This window comes from Micromys minutus (assembly GCF_963924665.1).
Source record: "Micromys minutus genome assembly, chromosome: 27".
Lineage (NCBI taxonomy): Eukaryota > Metazoa > Chordata > Mammalia > Rodentia > Muridae > Micromys > Micromys minutus.
Window position 1 is genome coordinate 38069956 of NC_137962.1, and position 22320 is coordinate 38092275.

General features: G+C 52.0%; 1 protein-coding gene across 1 annotated transcript in view; it reads right to left on the reverse strand.

Annotated features, from left to right (window-relative positions):
* Positions 1 to 22320, reverse strand: part of CACNA1I (calcium voltage-gated channel subunit alpha1 I) — a gene marked incomplete at both ends in the record, with an annotated part of 94927 nt that overhangs the window by 22772 nt on the left and 49835 nt on the right. Inside the window, 12 exons of the mRNA XM_080938865.1 lie at positions 476 to 576; positions 865 to 1341; positions 1827 to 2029; positions 2642 to 2735; positions 3166 to 3321; positions 3467 to 3584; positions 3857 to 4042; positions 4826 to 4977; positions 11224 to 11633; positions 14016 to 14328; positions 16874 to 16966; positions 18240 to 18555. Of these exons, the coding sequence (XP_080794991.1) occupies positions 476 to 576; positions 865 to 1341; positions 1827 to 2029; positions 2642 to 2735; positions 3166 to 3321; positions 3467 to 3584; positions 3857 to 4042; positions 4826 to 4977; positions 11224 to 11633; positions 14016 to 14328; positions 16874 to 16966; positions 18240 to 18555 (2619 nt within the window). The remainder of the gene's footprint in view (positions 1 to 475; positions 577 to 864; positions 1342 to 1826; positions 2030 to 2641; positions 2736 to 3165; positions 3322 to 3466; positions 3585 to 3856; positions 4043 to 4825; positions 4978 to 11223; positions 11634 to 14015; positions 14329 to 16873; positions 16967 to 18239; positions 18556 to 22320) is intronic.

Sequence of the window (22320 nt, forward strand, 5' to 3'; positions counted from 1 at the left end):
GAAGTCAAGAAACCCCCAGGAGGGTCAGTTTGCCTCCCACTCGGACCAGAAGGAAGACAGGACCAAGATACACACTCTGGGAGCAGAATGGCTTAAAGGAAGGGACCCCACCTAGCCATTCAACATCTGCCTAAGATGCCTAACTGGAGCCTCTTCCCCAACCATACACCTAGATAATGAGGTCAACCATCTGCCTTCAACACCAACACCAAGGTGTCCTCCTGGAAGCCTTCTGATGGAAAGGACTCCATCTGAGCTTTCGGACTGCCTGTGAATCTATCCAGCCCTGTTCCCAGTACAGGGATGGCTTAAACACAAGAGGTATCCAGAAACGCCCCAGAGGGATATCTAGACCCGCCCTTTCCCTTGAAGACCCTCCTCTGTGTGTCGTGGGGAGGTGTCCTGCCCAGCTTGAAAGAGAACTCCCAGACATATCACCCTCCTCCCCTGTCTCTCACTCCCAGTCACTACTCACTTGTTCTCAGGGGAGAAGAGGTAGACCGACCAGTCCTCGCGGACTTCGCACCAGTCCGGCTTGTACACATCAATCATCTTGCGGACGCGGAAACACAGGGTCTGGCAAGGCAAGGAACTGGGTCCTGGGGTTGCTGCTGCGCAGAGCGGCCTATTTTTTCCCAGTCGGCCAACCAACAAACTGGGGGCACGCCTAACTCTCTCCCAACCCCCAACAAGGAAGGATTGGTGACAGAGTAAGTCAGGTGTGGACAGTTCTGGCTCCACCCTTAGCTCCACCCACCATGCCTGGACCACCCAAAGTCAAGCCCCTTGGATCCTCCTCTTTCAGCCCCATAGACTGCTTTTACTAGTGCAGCTTCTCTGGTGCCCCAACCAGTCCCTACTCACGTAGTCGATCTCCTCCTCGTCCTCCCCACGGTCACGGCGGTCGTCCATCTTAGTGAAGACATCCTTGGCTATGTTGGGCATTCTGCCATTGCAATCCTCGTGCCCAGGGGCCTGGCCCGCTGCCCTCCAAGCGGCCCTCGAGTGGGCACCCACTACAGGCACCAGTTCTGCTAGGTCAACAGAGTCCCTGGTATCAAGGGACAGAGTCCGGCGGTGGTGGCGGTGACGGTGCGCCAGGTGAGGTCCATGGTGCACATGGTGGGCGTGCGGGGCATGCAGGGGTGCGGCTCGAGGTGGCGCCTCCTCCCGGGCGCCTTCACAGGCCCTGACGCAGCAGCTACCACCACGCTCCCCCGACAGTAGGGACTCATGCTCAGCTGAGGGTGGTTTGTGTTTCAGGCTGTTCCAGCTAGAGCGGCGGCTGGCCCAGGTCCCACTGCGGCCCCAGGGCCCGTAGTAGGAACTCCGGGAGCTGGACTGCGGAAAGACCCGGACTTGGATCAGCAGCCACCCACACCATAATCAGGTACCAAGACCCAGGCATCCTGGACACCATGTTAGACGGAGCCCACCTGTTTTAACGTCTGTTTCAGACTAAAGCCCCTTCTTCTCTTAAGAAAGACATAGCAAATAAGGGTCAGCTTTACAGGTAAGGAAACTGAGGCTCGGGAATAGGTGATAATTTGATCGCTTTTACACAACTCAGGGCTAGGAGAGGCCAAATTAAAGCTCTAGTTGGCCCCACCCCCAAAGTCTATATACACTGCTGCCAAGATGAAACCCATGTCTCTCCACCACACCCCACTCAGGTCTGGCCCATAGCACCCAAGATTGTCATTAACACAGACCCCCACCCAGTTCAGACTAGAGAGCATGGTATCCTCACCAGGGTACCTGGTACCACAGTCCTTCAGTGCCCCACACCCCCACCTCCAGCAGCAAGCATCCATCACAGGACTCACCAAAGATCGCTGATCATAGCTTATCCTGCCCAGTGACATGACACTGCTTTTCCGGGAGTCTAGGGCCACCAGTACCGGGTCTGGCTGCAGTGAGAGGCGGGGGGCAGTACCCATGGCACCAGCAGGACCCAGGTGCCCACCCAGAGGGAGGCTAGGGTCCAGGTGTCCATTGGGTGTCATGGGTATCGGGCAGAGCTTGAGATCTGGAGGTATGAGATGAAGACAACAGACAGACAGAGAGACAGACAGACAGATAAACAGAGGAAGCCATGAACAATCAGAAGTGGTTGTATATAGATGGTGACCTTTTCTGGTGAGATGTCCTCTACCAGGAAATCCTGGAGGTTGGTGCCGACTTCATGTTCCATCTTCCTTCCTGCCTGTTAGGCTGTTGTCTACCTGCTCATGAACCCTTCCCTTCTGTCTGGGACCAGTCTAGACCACCATGCTGGAGCACCTCACCCCCTGCTCATAGGCAGGGACTATTTGTCCTCTTGGGTTACCATAGACACTGGCTACCAGCTTGGAAAAGACTACCTAATGGTATCAGACATGACCTGAACCTAGGCTACATCCAAAGACACTGTGGCTGTAACCCAGAGCCCCATGTAGAAAGGGAGGCAGGTGGGTGTCTACAGGAACCCAGGAGGTTCGTGATTGTTTGTTTCTGAGACCAAGCTTCTCATAAAAAAAAAAAAAAAAAAAAAAACAGTCAAGTAGCGTCCCTGGGCCTAGGCTTCACGGAGAAGCCATTGTGCCATCTGGGAATCTACGGAGAGTTCCTGACCCTGAGTGGAAAGCACAGGTGTGTTTACCTCTACTGTTGTCCAGGCCCTCTGGGAGCTTGTCAAACTCCTCCAAGTTGGATGAGCTCTGGTCCTCATCCGAGTAGGAGCGATTAGCATCACCCTGGGAGATGAGTTCACATTAGAACAGGTCAGCTCTGCCTTCTCCTAGCTCACCCTTGGGATTTTTCTCTGGCCCTTTCCATCCTCCTTCTACGGGAGGGAAAACTGAATTAGAACAGGGATGTGAGAGGCTAATGAGGACTTTGGCCACAAAACCCAGTCTCCCTGATTTCTACCACTTCTCAAAACCCAACAGTTCAGAGAAAGAAGCAAGGCTCTGGAAAACCCAGATCTTGGAGGCTTATAATCTGAGTTAGAGAAGGCTCCTGATGGAGAGTAAGGGGGAATCCTCCATTTGCATGCTATCTGAAACAGGAAGCTCATGCCCCATTGACAGTTCTATTACCTGCTGAAGTTTTGAGCTGTACTATTCCCACCCCCTGCCAGGCTCCCTGTCACCTACCCAGTGACTACCCCAGGGTTATAGTTACCTCAGCCTGGAAGCCCTCTACCAGGATAGCCACCAAGAGATTGAAGAGAACATAGTTGCCAAAGGTCATGAGGGCAACAAAATAGAGGGAGGCCCAGGGGGTGGTGGAGGCCATGCCATTGTACAGAACAACATTCCAGTCCTCCTGAGTGAGAATCTGTTGAGAAGAACACAGTTCAGCCCTGGTCCAGGCCCAGGCCCAGCCCTCCCAAGCACAGCCCTCCCATTAGCCTCAGCCCCTTCCAGATCTGCTATCTAGATGTTTCCCCCCTAAAATCTATGAGCATTCAGCTGCCACTCACCTGGAATACTGTGACAATGGCCCACAGTAAGGAATCAAAGTTCTTCCTGTCAGGGACTGTGTCTCCAGTGTCCGTGCGAAGGCTGAATTTGCAGCCGAAGATATGCATCCCAAGGATGCTAGGGGGAAAAGGAGGTGGCTCAAAAGACATATCACACTCAGCTTTCTGCTACTCCCAAGACCACCCAGTACCAGGATAAAGGGAAATCTCAAGGCTGTGTTAATAGCAGGGAATGCCAAGGCTCGAAGGAAGGACTTTCCTGGAGCCATAGGTTGGATGTGGGTTCTGAGATTCACAGCCAGGTCTTGGCAAGTGTCCCTGGATCTTCCACCAGCCATCGTCCTGTCCCAGGCTCACGCCCGTAGCCCCCAGCAGAGGGGTGGGGCTCACCTGAAGATGAAGATGAACAGCATGAGCAGCATGCAAAAAGTGGCCACGTTGTCCATGGTCTTCATGAGCACCACGAGCTGGCGCCGCAGCGCCGGCATGAAGCGCACCAACTTCAGCACCCGCAGCAGCCGGAAGGTGCGCAGCACAGACAGGCCGCCGTCAGCCTGCCCCACGATTTCCCAGATGCTGCAGCCAGTGTGGGGATGGTGGGAAGGGTCAGTGGGAGGCCAAGGGAACGGGAAGATGGAAGAAGCAGAGAGGGTAAGGAGAACAGAAACAGCTTACATCATCCACCCATCCATCTAACAAAGAGCGTTGGGAGCTACTTCACAGCAGCCCCTAAAACAGGGTTTCTTAGCCATGAGCCCATGGAGCCGGCACTAAGAAGCCTGTGGCTGGGGTTGGTGAGATGACTCAGCAGGTAGAGAAGCTTGCCATCAAGGCTGATAATCTGAGTTCAATCCTCAGGACCCCCACAGTAGAAGTGACTCCTGCAACGTTACCCTCCAGCCTGCCAGCACGCGTGCGCGTTTGTGTGTGCGTGTGCATACGTGTGCGTGTGTGTAAAGAAGGAAGAAGAGGACAAAACAATCTGTGTCTACCCGCAAGTCTGAATGTCACTAACCTCTGATTGAGGTCGCCCGCATCTTTAGATTATGAATGTAAACAACAAACCAGAGAATCGGCCATAGCCATGACTTCGTGGGCAATCAAAATAGATATCTCCGTGTTGCATAGCTATTTCTGTGTTTCCAACCCCCGTTTGCAACTCTGGTGGCCTCATACTCACTGCTACCTCTACTGAGCACATTCATGCAGACACATTTATTACTAAATCACCCGTTCATTCGGTATCTTAATAACTGCCCTGCCGGTAATGGTTTCCTTTGTCACTCAGAGGCTTCCTCCGCTGCTTGGGGCTGAGGCCCTCACTCCTGCTCTTCAGCATCAAGGTGGCAGTGCTGTTACCTGATGATGACAATGATGCTGTCGAAGATGTTGTAAGGGTTTCGCAGGTAATCAAAGAGCCCGAAGGCAGCCAGCTTTAGGATCATTTCCAAGGCAAACATGCTGGTGAAAACCACATTGCAGATCTCCAGGATGTTTGTCAGCTCCTCAGGCTGTGGGATGTGGGGACAGAGAACATGCGACCCTGGTAAGTCCCTTAGACTTCACAACTGTGCTACCTTTAGATCCTGTGGGGAGGGGTCGTGTCTACTAGGGGGTGGACAGCCCAGGCTTGGTGCTGTCACTGTACACCGGGAGACACTATGCCAACCGTGTTGCAGATGGGCCAGCCTTTCACACACTGCCAGGAAAGGGAGGACAAAGACAGGCTGCCTGCTGCATGCCAGAAACAGTACTCGGAACAGGATATCTCCACAGTGGCTCTCAGAGAACACCAAGAAGATCGTGTCACTAGCTGGTGACCCCCTGACCTTCTGTTTTTCAGCCACAGGCCTCCCTTTACCCCTGGATTTATCTCAGGATTTCAAGAGGCAGACAAGAGCTTGCAAATGGTACCCTCTAGAACCCTGCTTTGAAACAGATCATGTCGCGGAGATAAAGAGAACAGTTCCAGGCATAGCCCCTGCCTCTGAGGCTTCCTCTTATTAGCCACAAGTATAAAGTGCATAGCCTTATGGACTCCCAGCCTCTGGGCCAGCCAGGCAAGGAACCTCTGCCCCCTGCTTTTCCACACTGAAGGGTCTGGCTTATGTTCAAGGGGACAGCAATGGCTTCTGCCTGAATCCTCAAAAAGGAATGGCTACTTATCTTTCCTTCCCTGAACCTCGAAGGCTGATAGGCCATTTGACAAGTAAGGAAACTGGCCGTGTAGCAAGACTGACTTGCACCGAACCAGTAAGAGTAGCAGACTCCACTGCAGTACATAGAAATCCTGCCTGAACTGGCTCACTCGTTCATTTGTTCATTCCTGAATGTATCACACGGATCTTCCAAGAGCCGGCACTGTGCAGGGCCTATATGTTCCTGCCAGAGAGTTGTCCCCTCTCAGAGGCAGAGTCCCACGAATTGCCCTAAAACAAAGCAGCGCAGTACCCACCAAACACTTACTAAGCTGAGTATGGTTTGGGGGACAGTGTTGGGGAGCCAAGTGAAGAGAGCTGGTAACACAGGGGAGCAGAGAAGGGTGACAGAGCCAGACTCCCAGCCAGGGTAAGAGCTGGGTGACAGGAAGGTACCACAAAAGCAAGCCATCTCCCGCTTGTTAGAACCCTAACTCCACACCCGACCCTTCTGCGGATCCACAGAGAACCCCAGGCGTTTAACTTTGATCCCATATGGCTTACAAGAAAAAAGAAAGAAAAAAAAAATTAGCCAGCCGCCAGCTTCCCATCTAGTGCCTAGGAAATGCAATAAAGCCGCCAGTTCCTCTCAAGCCCAGATAAAAGGAGAGGGCCCCATTTCCATCTGTAATTACATTTGACTCTCAAAATGCAGAGGGAGCAGGACCCTGGGAGGGTATGAGTAGGAGGCACTTGGATGCAGCTCACGCAGCCCACCGGAGTCAAATAATCCGAGATGAGAAGGGTAGCGGCTGACGGGGTCCGAGTTGGCCGTCCACTGGCTCTCAGCCGCACACAATGTGTTCGTGTTCCCTCCAACTGGGCGCTAGCCACCGCGATTCGAAAAGGTCAGCAGCTCGCCTCCCTCCTCCCCCGCAACAGCTGTTTTTCCAGGCAGCGCACACCTGTTAATCTTTCCCTAATGGACCATCCATCACTCCCAAGAGCATTTTTTTTTTTCCGGGAGAGAGGCAGGCTGGAGAGAGGCAGACAGATGAATATAGACAAGACAAGTGGGAGGCCAGGAAGGGGGTGGGGCAAGGGAGGGACAGGGGGCGTGGCCAGGGGGTCGGGGGCGGTGGAAGGGATGAGACAGAGCTGCAGAGAGGATCAGAGATGGGACCAGGATGGACCGACGGACAGATGATTGTGAGCAAAAGGCAGAGGCAAAAGCCCTGCTTACAGACATAGAGATAGTGCTCTTGGGATGTGTAGCTCAGTGGGTAGAGTACATGGGGGATTCTAAGTGCAGTTACCAGCACCCCAATATTATGGAGCATTTAATGGGCACCCCATTACAGGTGCTTGATATGGTAGCATGCACCTGTAATCTCAGCACTCCAGAGGTCGGAGGCAGAAGGATCAGAAATTCAAGGTCATTGTTGGCTACATACTGGGTTCAAGGCCAGCCTAGGCTGCATGAAATCCTATTTTAGGAAGGAAAGTAAGAGTTGACTAAGACAAAGCCACATGGCACACGTCAGAGAGACTTCAGGAAAGGAGAGACAACATAAAAAAATCACAGCAGACAGACAGATGACAGGCAGTAAGAAGTCTAACAGGAATGCCCAACATGTACCCTGTGAAAGAACAGGTGATCCAGGTTAGAAAATACCAGCTCACATCTAGAAGGCACAGGGGGCTCATGCTAGCCCAGTGCTGGGCTTAGTGACCCCAGGCTGTTCAGTCTCGGGCCACCTCTACAGGAATAAATGAAAAGACACGCAAAGGTCTTTGAATCAGTCCAGGAACCCCTTAATCCCAGCCTAGCTCTGTGGTGACAAAGATGGCAGCTAAGTTCCTCCCCAGGGCAGGCATGCAAAGCACTTTCTGTGTACCAGTCATTTGAGCTCTAATCTTGCCTACACTGTCCACACTTAACAGACGCACGTGGCTCAGACAGAAGTCCTTGCTCATGACAAGGTCAAGATGGCGTCCACTCTGGAGTTATGTCTCTTCCCTCTACTCTGAACCAGGTGCCATCACCTGGGCACATTTTAGAAAATGTTTGTTCCTCAGACATCATTTCCCTTCTTACCCACCTTCTATGGCTCCCCTACTGTGCTGAGAAGTGTCCTTGAGGCCCTCAGTGGATGAGCAGCCCTCCTTGTCCCATGGCCTGTTCACCTCACCCTCTGCACGAATCCTTCCTGAAAGCTCTGGGCCCTGCCCCTCCCTTGTCCTTGTCTAACTGATGGCTTATGGTAATCCTTTAAGATCCATCCTCAACGCTGTCTCTTCCAGGAAGTCCTCCCTGACTATGACCTATATTGGTACCTCTCTGTCTCTCTCATGAGCCCCTCACAGAGTTAAAATGTCAGGCACTACATCATCTTCTAATCCTCTTCCCAGAGTTACCGTAAACCTAAGTTATGTGCCAGGGGCTACACAATGAGCTTTGAGTCACCCATGACTGGGGAAGCCTTGAACACATTCCCCTGGGAGCTGGAACCAAAATGGTCTGGTAGCAGCCCTAAGCTTCAGGAGATCCCCTCTGCTGCCCACTACTTGAAAATCTTCCTTTCACTCCCCACCTTGAGCAGTCTTCAATGAGGCCAAGGTGAGGCTTCAGGGTGTTTCTGCCCAGTTTGAGAGGAGCCCCAGCTCTAGTCAGGGACATTAAGGCCGAAACTACTTTATTTATTTTCCTAACTGGAAATAAAATTTTCCACCTCCGTTGTCATCATCCATGGCTACCCTCTGCACCCCAGAGCCAGCTCTGTTAACTGCGTGCCAGGTCACCTGGGCAACCTATGCACCTTCCTCAGTTTCCCCATCTGACCATCTTCCCAGTGGGGATGAGACACGTACCCTGCTTACCCTCCAGGACTTCTATGAAGGTGAGGCCCAGAAGCCAAGCTGACCTGACCCCCTTTGATGGTCACACAGTTCAATGGGAGATCACCCAAGGGGTGTGGACGTCTCAAATCTTCTAGAGTCCCCTGGGGATTTCTTCTTTTCAGTAATGGCAACTGAATGTGCTAGGATGTGCTAGGCAAGTGCTCTTCTGGGGCATTGTCTCTTTCTTCATGAGACACATGTGTCCCTGACTGGCTGACATCCTTCCTTTCAACCATCACTTCCTCCTAGGCCAGGCCTGATAAGGAATATCCGCAGCCTTATGGAGGCTGAACAAATTGTTTCTGGTGACAACTCTCCGTTATTTGAGCAGCAGTGGCCATGCTAAAAAGGCCATGAGCATCTGGACTGAGCTCCCTGTAATTAGGGAGGCAGGGGTGAGAAGCCAGGACATTAACGCCTGTCCCCTTGCAGTGATACAGAGTCCTCTGCAGGCCTGGGTGGGGTGCAGGGCCTAGTGGAGGTGGAGTGGGGAGGGACGCTATGATACTCTCCCCTTCCTTCTTGCACGCCATCTGCAACCCTGGGCCACCTCTCACTGTGGGTGCCACCTCAGTGGGGGATGCTCAAAATAAACCTGGGGGCGGATCAGTTTCCCCGCAGAGAGATGTCTGAGAGACCAGGGCGAGGAACAAAAATACCAACGGGCCCTGCACAGAGCTCAGCTGAACAATGGCTGCCACTCGGTGCTGCTTTAAAAAGAATGGTTTAAAAATGCCTCCTCCTCCTCCTAGCTTCTTCCTTAATTAATTTTTGAGGCTCCAGACAGTGGATGGTAAACTTACCCAGGCTGGTGGCAGAAGGCTCAAATAAAAGACCTGTTAGTAATAGAGTCTTAGATGCCTACTAGATGCCAGAATCCAAGTACCTGCTTCTCTGGGGGGTGGGAGGGGGTGTCTGGCTTATCAGTAGATAGAGAAACCAGCTAGGTAAGCATGTGACTGTCCCAGGGTCACCCTGTCTGTCAGCCGCAGAACCAAGGTTAGAACTCAGGCCATAAACAAACAACATGGCCTCTGAGCAGTAGTCTTCCAAGTGCGGAAACAGAAAGCAGAAACTAACTATAGCTTGGGAAATATTGTGAGGACTCAGGGACACTCTGCTCTCTCTAGGCCTGGGCCTTAGTAGGTTCCCAGTAAGCCCTAAGATAGTCCTAAGGGGAGATATCTCTATGTTGAGGCTATAGATGAGGAGATCAGGGTAGACCCTCCAACTGACAGGAGCCTTTTCCAACCAGGTAGGGACTCCAGGTAGGACTTGAGCATCATGTGACTTCTGCTGTTCCAACAAAAGATGCTCTGGCAGATGTAGAAAGTGTGCTCAGTGGGTCAAGATGTCATCAAACAAATGCTTTTTGTTTGTTTTGTTGTTTCAAGGCAGAGTTTTCTGTGCAGCCCTGACCATCCTGGAACTCACTCTGTAGACCAGGCTAGCCTCGAACTCAGAGGTCCACCTGCCTCTGCTTCTCCAGTGCTGGGATTAAATGTATGCACTACCATGTCTGGCTAAAACCAAATTTTTAAGGAAAGCAAGCCCGCTCAAGTGGAATGAGGCAGGTACGAGAGATAGGAGCTAGGGAAGAACTTGAGCAGACCCATACGGGGACCATGGCTGGCTGGGGGACAAGCTGGGGAGCAAAGGAGGAGTTCCCTTGGTTGTGGTGTTGCTTTGGAGGGGGTTCAAGAAGACAGAGACCAGTGGGGACTCAAGCAACCTCCCCACCCCCACAAACAAAAGGGCCCTGATTTGTAGTATCTGCCAATTTCCATGGTGTAAATACTTTCTCCACAACCCATTTCAAACAAGCAACTAACAAGCCAGAGACAGTGCCTGACTCTGGTATAGCAGGGTGCAGACACCAGAGCTAGATGCCCAAGAGCTGCTCTTCCCACAGCTGCCTTCCCCAAGAGTGAAAACCCTGCCGGGTTTCTGCATTCTGACAGTCCCTGGGGCCTTGTGGCAAAGTATAGGCCTCTCCTCTCACCAGCTTCTCCCCTGCAGAGATCCCATCCGGCAGCCCTCCCCAAAGATCTTTTTAATTAAGTCAGAATAGCTGGCAAGCCTGCAGTACCAACTGGGTGTCGGTGGCAGCCCCAGGGGCTACATTTAACTAAATTGAATGAAGCCTATGCTTGGTGAGCTAAAAGAGCAGAGACATGAAGAGTGCGGCCCACTCCGGGCACCACCGAAGATGGCTTTGCAGAATGGTGATGACGCCAAAATCAAAGGGGTTCCACATCCAAATCCTGCTAGGGCGTTAATGTTGCCACTAGAAGTGGCTTCAAGCCAGGCGGCTGGCTAGCTCTGGGACCTTGGGTCAGTGGGCTGGGCATAGTCAGCTGACAGGTGGCCAAGGAAGCCACACCTCCAAGAAAGGCTAGCACACAGGAGCCAGGGAGTAGGGAGCCTGGATTTGACAGGCTGTTACCTCGGGAGTGGCCTACAGACGGTAGACTTCCAGACAGCCTAAGAGGAAAAGCAGTAGGCCCTGAGTCTCAGCCTCTGAGCCCTACACTGCCAAGCCTCAGTCAAAATCCACTCACCCTGCAGAGATACCCCAGACTATCTTCCCCTTGAGTGTGGCCATGGGCAAAGTGCTGAAGCCATACAGGAGGGTTAGACTCTACTCTAGCCAGGATCAGGGAGACCCTTCCACCCTCCCCCAACCCCACTTGGCCCAGGCCCTGTCCCCTCACTCACCTGTTCATGGTGCTCGATGCCCATGCTGACTGTGTTCACCAGAATAGCCATCATGATGCCCCTGTTGAAGTATTTGCTGTCCACGATGCCCCTCAGCTTAGCTCGTGTCTCTCGCCACACATCCCCACACAGTCGGGCTGCCCCGTCCTCCGGTTCCTCCTCCTTCCCCAAGCCCGAGGAGACCCCATCCTCACTGCTCTGGGGTCCATCCCCGTTGGCTTCGGCCTCTGCAGAGCCACCAGAGCCCGAGCCTTCCTGGCCTGAGTCAGTGCTGCCCAGGCCGGAGGGCCGCCTGCCTGCCTCATGTTGGCAGTGAGGGCAGCTGCTGGGGTCAGAGGTCAGGATAGTAGAGATGGGCTGCACCAGGGTGTGGGGAGTGGGGTCCAGGGGACTGTGTCGTGGGCACAGCTCTGAAAAGCAAATGGAGGGCAGCATTAGTATCCAAACCAGGTCTCCACCTCCCCCAGGGATGCTGCATGGAACAAGCTGACCCCACCTTGAGATGACTGTTCTTAATAAACACAGAGCTGGCCCATCACACTTCAGTGCATACTAACTGTTGGTCACCTTTGACCTTGACCTTGGACCGGTCACTCAACAAACGTTCCTAGGCACAGGTATGGGGACCTAGGGGGTGCAGGTCTGGATGGAGGGTGGACACCCCTCAGAGGAAGCTATCTGTAGTGGCTTTGGCATTCCTCGCTTTGCCCAAGTGTGTCTAGGGAGGAAGATCAGGCCGAGGCAGACTCTGGGAGTTCCCAGGATTTCCCTCCATAACAGGAGAGTCAGGCAAGTTGGGGACAGGGGACAGGAGGTGTGACAGAGGATAAGGCCTGCAACCTTCAACCCCTGGGCTGGCCTTGGGTTTGTGTAAACCATTTCCAAGAGGGCTCAGGAAGGGTTCTCTATAGCTGGTTTGTCCTCTTCTCCTATTTCTCCTTCTCCTTCTTCAGTTTCCCTTGGTTTTTAGTTTTTCTCTGTGTATCCCTGGCTGTCCTGGAACTTACTATGTAGCTCAGGCTGGCCTCAAACTTAAGAGATCTGCCTACCTCTGCCTCCCCGGGCTGGGATTAAAGGCAGTGGCACCGCTGCCCGGCTGGCTCCTTCTTTGTGCCCTATATTACAGTAACACGAACACATGTTGCTTGAATAAAAAAGAAGAAAGAAACACTAAAGAGAAAGGAAAGTGAGGAAGCCTGCACTTTCCTACAGCGGCCTCTGAATAGGGCAAAGCAACCAGATACCTGGGTCATCCTACTCCAGGCTTGGAGGATCAAAGTCCTTCTGCATCCTCATTCCCACAGGAAAGGACAGGGGATGGACAAGTCAAGAAGTCAGGGGACTAAAAATATGTAAGGTTGCTTCACAACCTTCCAGGCCAAGGGTGATGGCAACAGCAGGAAGCCTTCCCTATACTCACATCCCTAGGAAGGTGAGAGCTAGCCTTGCCCAGACCCCAGCTCTCCTCCACCCGGCTAGGCCAAGCCCACAGGCCACCTGGAACCACATCTAGATGGCTAGTGTCTAAGGACAGCAGACAACTGTCTGGTCTTTGCCGCTCTCTCCGACTGACAGGATAAGACAGCTTGGAGCTCGGAGTCCACTAGCCAGAGCCTCAGACAGCAACTGTCAACCACAGGCACAAACTAACGGATCCTTTGAGACCTGCTCTGGAGGAGGAGATGGGAGGCGCCATCTGGGTGGTCAAGGTCACAGGGGAACAAGACATGCTATGCTACACAGCCACTCTGAGGAACAGTCCCGGGTCCTGCTAATCTCTCTGCAGTAGCTAGAAGAAAGCAGACTAAAGCCAGAGCTCCCTGGTAGCTCTAGGTGCTCTTCCCTTAGGGTTGTGTGCGTTTGCAACTACAGACAGACATTCTGCAAGGCCTGGCACCTCTTACCCTCCATATGACCAAGTCTCACATTGACACACTGGGCCACTTAAGGGACTCCCTCATCTCCTTGGGTCTTAGTCTTCCCATCTGAAAACTGGAGACACAATTTCTAGTCTGCCTCTTTCTCAGGGCTGGTTCTTGAAAGAACCCCTCCCCCCTCTCCTTGCAACAGGGTCTCATGAAGCCTACTCTGGTCTTAAACTCACTATATAGCTAAGGATGCCCTTGAACTTCTAATCCTCCTGCTCAATGTCCCAAGCTCCAGGATTACCACCACGCTGGGACTTGAACTAGAGTTTTTACGCATGCTCTGTAAGCACACCCCAGAGAGCATTTTTTTCTAAGCTAAACACCAAACTTACATGAACAGCCTAGCGCCAATCAAACATTAGGCAGGAGCAGAGTATGGGGACAAGGGTCCCAATGTGCCATGATATATATGCACAGTCCATTGTGCTGGGGGCGGGGGGTGGGGCTGATGTCATTACTCAGGTGTGCTGGTAAGCAGGGAACAGCCACGGAATCCAGAGTGAGAGATGACGTGGGGGTCCCCAAAGAGGGAGGCTAGTCTTGCAAGGCTGTGAACAAATCGCTTGACTTTCAAGGTTCGAGGGAATGGTGCCCAGGTTTGCCTGCAAAGCTTGGAAGAATTTCTCCTGGGGGGGAGGGGACAAGGCCATACAGGCTAGACAGAGAATGGGGCTAGAATGGGGACAGAGCAGAGGAGTTCTGGATGGGCCATAAAGGAAACAGTATGGCCTGAAATGAACCCTCGGGATCCCGCATCTGACCGCTGTGGACACTTCTTGTTCCAGTGGGCATGACCCACTTGCACTATGGTCATTATGAGACCCCAGGTCCTGGCACACAGACTGCAGAGTCAAGGCCACTTACTGCAATGGCTGGGCTCCTTGGCATGGGGCCCAGGCTTGGCAGGGGCTGGTGTCCCCGGGCCCATGGCCTGGCGCCGGTTCTGCAGGGCCTGGTAGAGGCCCAGGGCACGGCGCTTGGCCTTGCGAAGGATGTGACAGACATATTGGAAGATCTCCTCATAGCAGTCGCCGGGCTCAGCGTAACTGGCCACCGTGCTGGAGGACAGGTAGCGCTGGCGTTGCTCCAGCATCAGCCGATGCTCCCGTTGCTTGGTCTCGGAGAACTGGGTCGCTATGACAACGAGGCACAGGTTGATCATGAAGAAGGAGCCCACCTGTAACCAACAGGAGGAAAGGACAGGAACAGGGACAGTGGGGACAGATAAGTAAGAGAGGGGTAGAACCAGCAAGGGGGGGGTGGCACAGGAGAAGGGGACAAAGAGATGGAGAAAGAATTAGCAAGAGCAGGAGACAGGGAGGAAGGCCAGAGGGAGACAGGAGAAATGGGGGAGGGGAGGGGACAGATCAGAGATGCAGAGGAGAAGACAGAGCAGAAAGAAAGACAGAAAGACAAAGGACAGCCAGGGTACAGAGTCAAAAATAAACAAAGTGTGGAAGGAGGGGGGAAGGGAGGGGAAGAAGGGAAGAGAAGAGAAAGGAGAAAGAGATGAGAAGGGAAGGGGAGACATAGAGACCAGGAAAGGGAGCACAAGACAGATGCATAGTGAGGGGTAGGAATAGACAGACAGAGGTACAGAGAAGATGGAGGGGCCCAGAGGGACAGAAACACAGACACAGATACACAGATGGGACAGGAAAAGATCACTGAGTCCTCGCAGGGGAAGGCACAGCCAAGGTAACTTCCCAGGTCAGATTGAGACTGTATCAAAGCCCAAGCCCCATCAGGACCAAGACCCAGCCTCACCGCCAACCTGTGTAGGGCAGAGATGCTAAGGCCAAGAGGATAGCCAGTCTCTCCAGTCATAAAAGTCCTGAGTCCTACTCACCAGCCTGGACTTGGGCTGTGTGCTTGGACAGGGAGGTGGAGCCAGGTACCCCCTCTGTTTCCCGTCTAACTATTCCAGGACCAGTCATCTCCCTTGGTACTCACTAACCTTGAAAGATCTCTGCTTGCCTGGCAGGAAAGAGGTAGCCTCCAGCCTCCCAGGATATCATTAACAGGTACATACAAATGGCTGCCCCATTCCCATTACATACAACTGAAGAGCTAAAGGGGTATAGGGCTTTCTGGCCCACAGGACTCTGGAAAATAGGCTGCTTCTTAGACACAAAGATGACCAGCAGTTCTCATTTCCATTGCATTTCCCAGAGAGCTGCTCTCCTCTGGGCTGGTTAGAAACACAGAAACCACAGAGACCCTGCCCTCTATAAGCTCACCCCATAAGGCTCCTACCTAGCCTTCGTTCAACAGTGCTTGCCCTGGGTGACCCAAGCAGGCCTCATCCCCTCTGAAACTCTGTTTCCCATCTATAAAGTGAGCGGGTGGAGCAAAGTGGGCCCAGAGAGCTGTGTGTGAAGACAGAAGCCCCCCACCAGCCTGCTGATGGTCTCCTGTCTTGAGACGAGGGCACTTGGGAACCACATGTCCCCAATAACATCAGAGCACATTTGCTGACCACTTACTGAGCAGGGGTATGTAGGCTACAGGCTGTGTCCCAGCCAGCCCTCCTCATCACCTAGGAACTTGTCGCTGTCTGACCCATCATCTCATGGAATCTGAGGAACCTGCCCTAAGTCCTACTAAATGGCTTCCTGTGGGCGAGGACTGAGTCTTCCGTCTTCCTCCGGGAAGTCACCCACACTCTTGTCCTCCTCCAGCCCCTTAGGTGTCTTTCTATCGTGACACCTAAGCTTCTGTATGTCGTTGTGGCCTCTCAGCTCTTCTTTCCCACAGACTAGATCCCTGCTCTGCCAACAAGGACTCAATCCATCTTTCCTGAATATACTGTTGAAACTGACTTAACAAAAACCCTGAAATCTGGACCCTTCCCTTTCTCATCTGGTTTCTCCTGAGTCCAAGGCCCTAGGCTCCCCAGGAACTCACTGGCGCTGTACCACAGTAGGAGTGATGCAGGCCAGCAGCCAGCCTGGCCTGACTCCTCAGTCAGGGTGTCACTCATGGGAAGCGAGCTTGCCTTCACCCACCACCAGGAAGCTAGAGAACCCAGCCTTCATGTTGGGGAGCGAACGCAGTTCTCCCAGAAGCCTGACCTCTGTGGACCTCTGTAGAAAGCCACCAGTACGCAGGACAAGATGGAAACTGGAAAGCACGGATAGGAAGTGTTGGCCTAAAGAGGCAGATAGACCCCTGCCTCCATCACCTGGTCACACACAGAGCTGCGGAAAATCCAGAGTTCGAAGACTGGCCCAGAGCTCCACCAGGCTAACCTCCTACCCCATGTCAAATCCAGGAAGAAGCCCCAGGTAGCCAGTTAGAACATCTTGTCTACCCCAGAAAAAAAATGGGGACCAGATGGAACCCCTGAGAAGCTTCATTCTGGAACTGTACCCCCCCCCCAGCTAAGGCCATGAAAGAATGTATTCCTAGGGATTCAGGCAGAGAGAGACAAGCAGGACCAGCGGGGTAGATGTTACAAGCTAGAGATGAGAAACGAAGGCCGAGGAAACGTGATGGATGCTCCCAGACACAGCCCTGATAAGCCCCTTCAATCACAGGCTGGGGCTGCTTGACTGCACTTAAAAATATCTTTCTCAGGAATGGATTGCATCCTCCTCCTCTCCTGCCAGGCTCCCCTAACCCAGAGGGCTCCCTAGGAAACTGCCCATCACTTCCTTTCTCCCCACCCCACCCCCACCTAGCGCCAGGGTCCATGGTTCTGAACTTGCCCTGGTACTCACTATGATGAGCAGGATGAAGTAGATGAAGTTGTAGAAAGAATGTGCGTCCATCACATAGTACATGATCTCCACCCAGCCTTCCAAAGTGATCACCTGCAGGGGGCATGAGGACAGGGTCAGAGGCTAAGACACGGGCCCTCCTGTGCATCAGGATTCAAGACAAACCCCAAAAGGGGTTGGGGTAGGGGGCAGCACGGGTAAGGAAACCAAGGTTCCAAGAGATACTGATGTCATTGGCCCACATCACACTGCCAGGCAGGAGAGGAGCAGAGACTCCTGTCATCTCTTGCTCAAAGGCTCGCTCCTGGGGGTGGGGACACAAGCTCCAGAAGCAGAGAGCATTGAGCTCCAGCTCACTAACACTGATGACAGAAGACCCGGCCGAGCTGAGATGTGTGAGTCAGGGCCAGGCTGAGATGGGAGTCAGCTGACCATTTCGTTTCTGTCCTTCACAGTTCCATCCAGGGACTAGGAACTATCTGGGGAAAGACAGGCTACGTGCTGGGACCTCTCCAGGCCTGCCTCACCTTTGCTTGTGGCAAAGCACTGAGCAGCCTCCACCAAGAGACGCAAAATGGCTGTGCATGGGTTCAGCTCTGAATCTCTGATACTGCCCTTCCCAGAGCAGAGTGGGAGCCCCCTTTCTTCCTTTGACCTTCCTTCCCATCTTCTTTCTAGGGACAGCAAAATCTCCCTACCCAGGTGCTGGCTCCCCTGCTCACAGCGTCTGACTTATTATCAGGTACCCAAGGTAAGGAGTCTGCTAGTATAGTACACCCAGTATGAACAATATGCCCAGAATGAAGAGGAGATACTGAGGCAGACAGGCCAAGCAAGACCCAGTGTCCTACAGGCCCAGTTTCCTGAACAAACCCTGCCCAGTCCCCTCCAGAATGCAGAGATGAAGTAGGTCTGCACAAGGTAGTATAATGGTCAGAGCTATGTGCTTCAAATCAGACTCCACCCAGCCCTGGCCTCAGTTGTCACCCCTCTAGGAATGACCTTCCTTACTGTGGTGGGACCTTACTTTGGCTCAGCCAGTCCTTACAATGGCGCCCTCTGTGAGGACAACTCCTTGCTACGGTTCAGCCCACCTGGGCATCTATAAGAAGCAGGGCTTTGAAGTGAATCCAAGTGGAATGAACTCTTGATTCATTCTTTAGCTACCACTTTGGCCAGCAGGCATGTTTCTACCCTTTGAACCTTGGGCTTTCTGCCTGCAGAGTGAGCAGGATGAAGACTCTACCATCAGCATGCTGGACAGATCTTAGGAAGTAGATGCCAAAGTCCAACTCAAGGCTTTACCTGCTGAGTAAGGTTGCCAGCCATGCCACCCGCTGCTGGCTGACCGGTCCTGGGTTCTCACCTGGAAGATCACAATCCAGGCATAGCCAATATTGTCAAAGTTGATGGCGCCCTTGTGGGGATTGGCGTTGCCCGTGCGGCATACGTTGTAGTACCGGTTCCAGTTGACGCAGAGACCGCTGGCATTGAGGTCTTGGCGCCCCGCCCCGAAGTCATACACATCATCTTTGGATAGGCAGCATTCTCGGCCCTGCTCCTTCAGTGGGGGGATCTCGTGGCAGCCCATAATGCCATTGTCCCCCGATAGGGAGCAGATAAAGGGCATCTCATCATCCTCCTCTGGTTGGTAATAAGGGGGCAGGGCCACGTCCCCTTGTCTGACACAGAAAAGAGCAGGTCAAAGAGCAGCAGAGGAAGGTCAATGCCGATGATAAAGAGAGGCCATGCTGTGGCAGGATTAGCCCAAGGCTGTATCACCACCACCAGGCCCAGAACACACAGCTCCCTTCTGAGACACCACTTTCCATTTCTGTTATAATCACAAAAGTCCTAACCTGTCTGTTGTGATCCCTTTTCATGGTTTCTCCTCTGAAGAACCTTCCCTGGAGGAGCCTTCCTTCCACAGAGCTAAGCCAGGGCTCCCTGAGCTACACTGTGGCCTGGGACAGACACTACCCAGCTTCCTGGCTGGACCAAGCCGCACGATTTAGAAAAGACAGAGCCAGTGCTCAATTAGTAGCCACTAGATTTTGCTGGCCCAGCAGGTAAGGGAGTATGTAGCTCTGGGCTGAAATCTCTTCCCTCCCTGGACACGGATTACATCATCTGTGGCATTTGCTCATAAGCTCTGCTTTGCCCACCACATAATCGCAAATGAAATCCCCATTGTGATTTTATCTATGGAACCCAGATGGATCAAAGAGGGATCATCCAGGCAGGGTTTAAAATGGAAACAAAAGCAGAAATTAACCCTACAGCAGAGGACTCTGAGACTGTAGAAAAAAACCCCGTCTGGTTTTCTACAGGACTGAAACCCTTAGTAGGGACCACAACACATAGAGACAGACCTGTCTTAAGGCAAACACAGAAGCCAGCATTCAGGTGTCTGAAGCAGGAGGAGTTTGAAATTTGGGGCTAGCCTTAGCTAAGTGTTGAGTTCCTGGTCAACCTAGACTGAATAACAAGATATTGTCTTTTTTTTTTTTTTTTTTTTTTTTTTTTTTTTTTTTTTGTTTACTCGGTTGGCTGGTTGCTTGAAAGAGGTCTCATGTAGTCCACGCTAGCCTTGAACTTTCCATGCTAACAATGACCTTAAGCTCTAGATCCTATGGCTTCTACCTCCTCAGTGTTGGGACTATAGGTACATATCAGTACACGTGTCTGGAAATGATGTGTCAAAAAATTAACTTAATTAACTAAAATTTGGGGGGAACACGAACAAATTTGGGGTGGTGTTGACAGCACACATGCACACCTTTAATCTCAGTACCTAAGAAGCCGAGATAGGTGCATCTCTGAATTCAAGGCCAGGCTAGTCTACATTTCGAGTTCTAGGATAACCAAAGAGACACAGGAGGACCCTGTCTCATAAAACAAAAAGCAAAAGCAAGAACAAAAAGGCCCAGAAAATGTAAGTACCACCAACACGGCCTCTTCTCATCTGAATGGCCACCTCAAGGTTTCGTAACACAGTGTGGGAAAACCTGCACCACCCTTGTGGAAGACAATTCGTCAGCATCCTTTAACAGTCAAAATGTTACAGCTAACCATGCAAAGGCTCACAATCACCTGCTTCTAATAAAGACATCACTTTGATCCTCTGCAGGAAAGCTGGCCTGTGCCACACATGGTTGTGGGAAGACTGAATACCCATTAAATAAATCAAACTTGATGTCAATTGGTCCATCACATACCACACACCAAATTCTTTGTGATGGAATAGACCGGACAGAAAGACAAAGCCAGAAACAGAGGATGTTCCTCTGACTTCGGGCTATGAGATTCGTTCAATAGCAATGCTAAATAAAATGAAATAAAATTATAAAGCCGAACAGGATTGGGGACTAAGATTTTCCAGCTCCAAACACCATTAGCAGAGTTAAACAGCTACTCCTGGGGACTCCTACCTACGAGCAGGCACACTGCTATTACTTATCCAACTGTCAATTTGGGTCATTTCTAGGTATGGGGTCCGTATGACTCAGAATTATTCTTGCCTGCGTGCTTGAGTGGGTACAAACCACCCTTCTTTCCTCTGTGTGGGGAATGGTATTTGTTCAACTCAAGGTGACCTCTAACGATCTCCCTGCCAAAGCACCCTGCACACAGGAATTGCAGGTGTGAGCCACCACTCACAGCTAAAGCTCAATGGCTCTGAGTTTTCTCTTTGCTGTGCTGAAGAATGAATCCAGGGGTCTTGTGCATGCATGTCAAAGTACCGCTCTGCCAACTGAGCCATGCCCTCAGCCCGATCCAGCCAGCCTTTCTTCTGAGCGAAGCCCCAGGGTACGCCTGACAAGCTGAGGGTGTGTTTAGCACCGGGTTTGTCCAGCCTCCCACAATGGACCCTGAAACCACCCAGAAGATCCACTGAGACCTCTCAGAACACAGTGGAAGGTCGCCTTCTCTGTGTCTGCGGCGGTTACTGGCCCTTCTCATTTTAACTATCCTGACTGGGCACCAAGGCCATCTCACTGCCATTTCTGTAACAGCTCCCTTTGGACCTGAGAGAAGATGGGCCTTTTCAAATAATCACGTGCTGCGGTTGTAGCCCCTTGAAGGGTCTCTAGTAAGGTCTTTTGAACCAGTTTTTAACTAGATCATCTTTGGCTTTCTTATCAGTTTATAGTCCTTCTTTATATGTTCCAGACTTGAGATCTCTGGTGGATACGGGTATTGTAAAGTTTTTGTTTCAAGCTGTTCTTTTCAGACTTAATCACTCCTGCAAACGTACAGACATCTTAGTCATGCAATAAATATACTTGGAGGTTTCCAGCTCACTGTTGATATCAACCCACACGGGATATGGTCTCCTGGCTCCCCAAGGGAGTGATGGAGAGACTCGGGAGACCTGAGACTCAGGGTCAGTGCAGCTAGCACTGAGGGGTGACTGATGACCGCCGGTCACTACTGGAGACCCTCCTGCCAGCCTTTGCCCTGGTGCTCTTGTGCCAACCCCACTCCGTGAACTCAGAAACCAGAGACCAGCCTACACCCAGACACCAATCAAATGACCAGCCAATAACATGGACAGCCCAGGCCAGTTCCCACACTTTAGCATCCCCAGCCCTTCCTCCACTGTAGTGGAGTGTAGCTAAACTCCTAGGGTTCCCACATGTCTCTGCTGCTGTCAGCCCTAATTAATCAAGGGCTTGCCTTGCATTTGGACCTGAGTTCAGATTCCCAGCATCCACAGAAAAACTGGTTGTGACGATACATGCCTATAAATCCATCACTAGAAAGCCAAAAAGACATGAGGGCTCCTAGAGCTTGATGGCCAGCCAGTCTAGCCAAATTGGTCAGTTCCAGTCTCAGTGACAGACCCCATCTCAAAAATAAATAAATATAAATAAGTAAGTAAATAAATAAATAAATAAATAAATAAATAAATAAGTAGGGGATCCATCAAGGCAGATCCCCCAAACATTGGCTTCCACACACATACACACATGATTGCACTGGCAAACATACACACTCATTCACCCAAACCAACTAGTAAATAATATGCTTCTCCCACAGGATTTGGGAAGGTAACTGAATTGGTCCTGCAGAGAACAAGACCCGGCATGTACAAGCCACCCTGTGAATACCAGCTGTCTTTCTCCAGGACCAGACTCAAGCCCATCCTGCCATTCCGGGTACGCGCATTAGGACTGCCATACATCAGCTGTTGACGCCAAAGTGCAATGAGCTCATGCAACCCCCATGGTTCCAGGTGCCGTTTCAGTGTCTTCTCAATAAATGGACGGGGTCACACCCTCCCACTGGGAGCATCCCAGACGGGTGGAACACACACAGTGCCTAGGAAGTTTGTTCAGTGCTTCCTAGGGTCAGGCACAAACCTAAGGTTTCACACGTTCTGATTTGAGTTATTCTCAAATCGCCTCTGTAGTAGGGAAACTGAGGCACAACGTTGCTGAAGC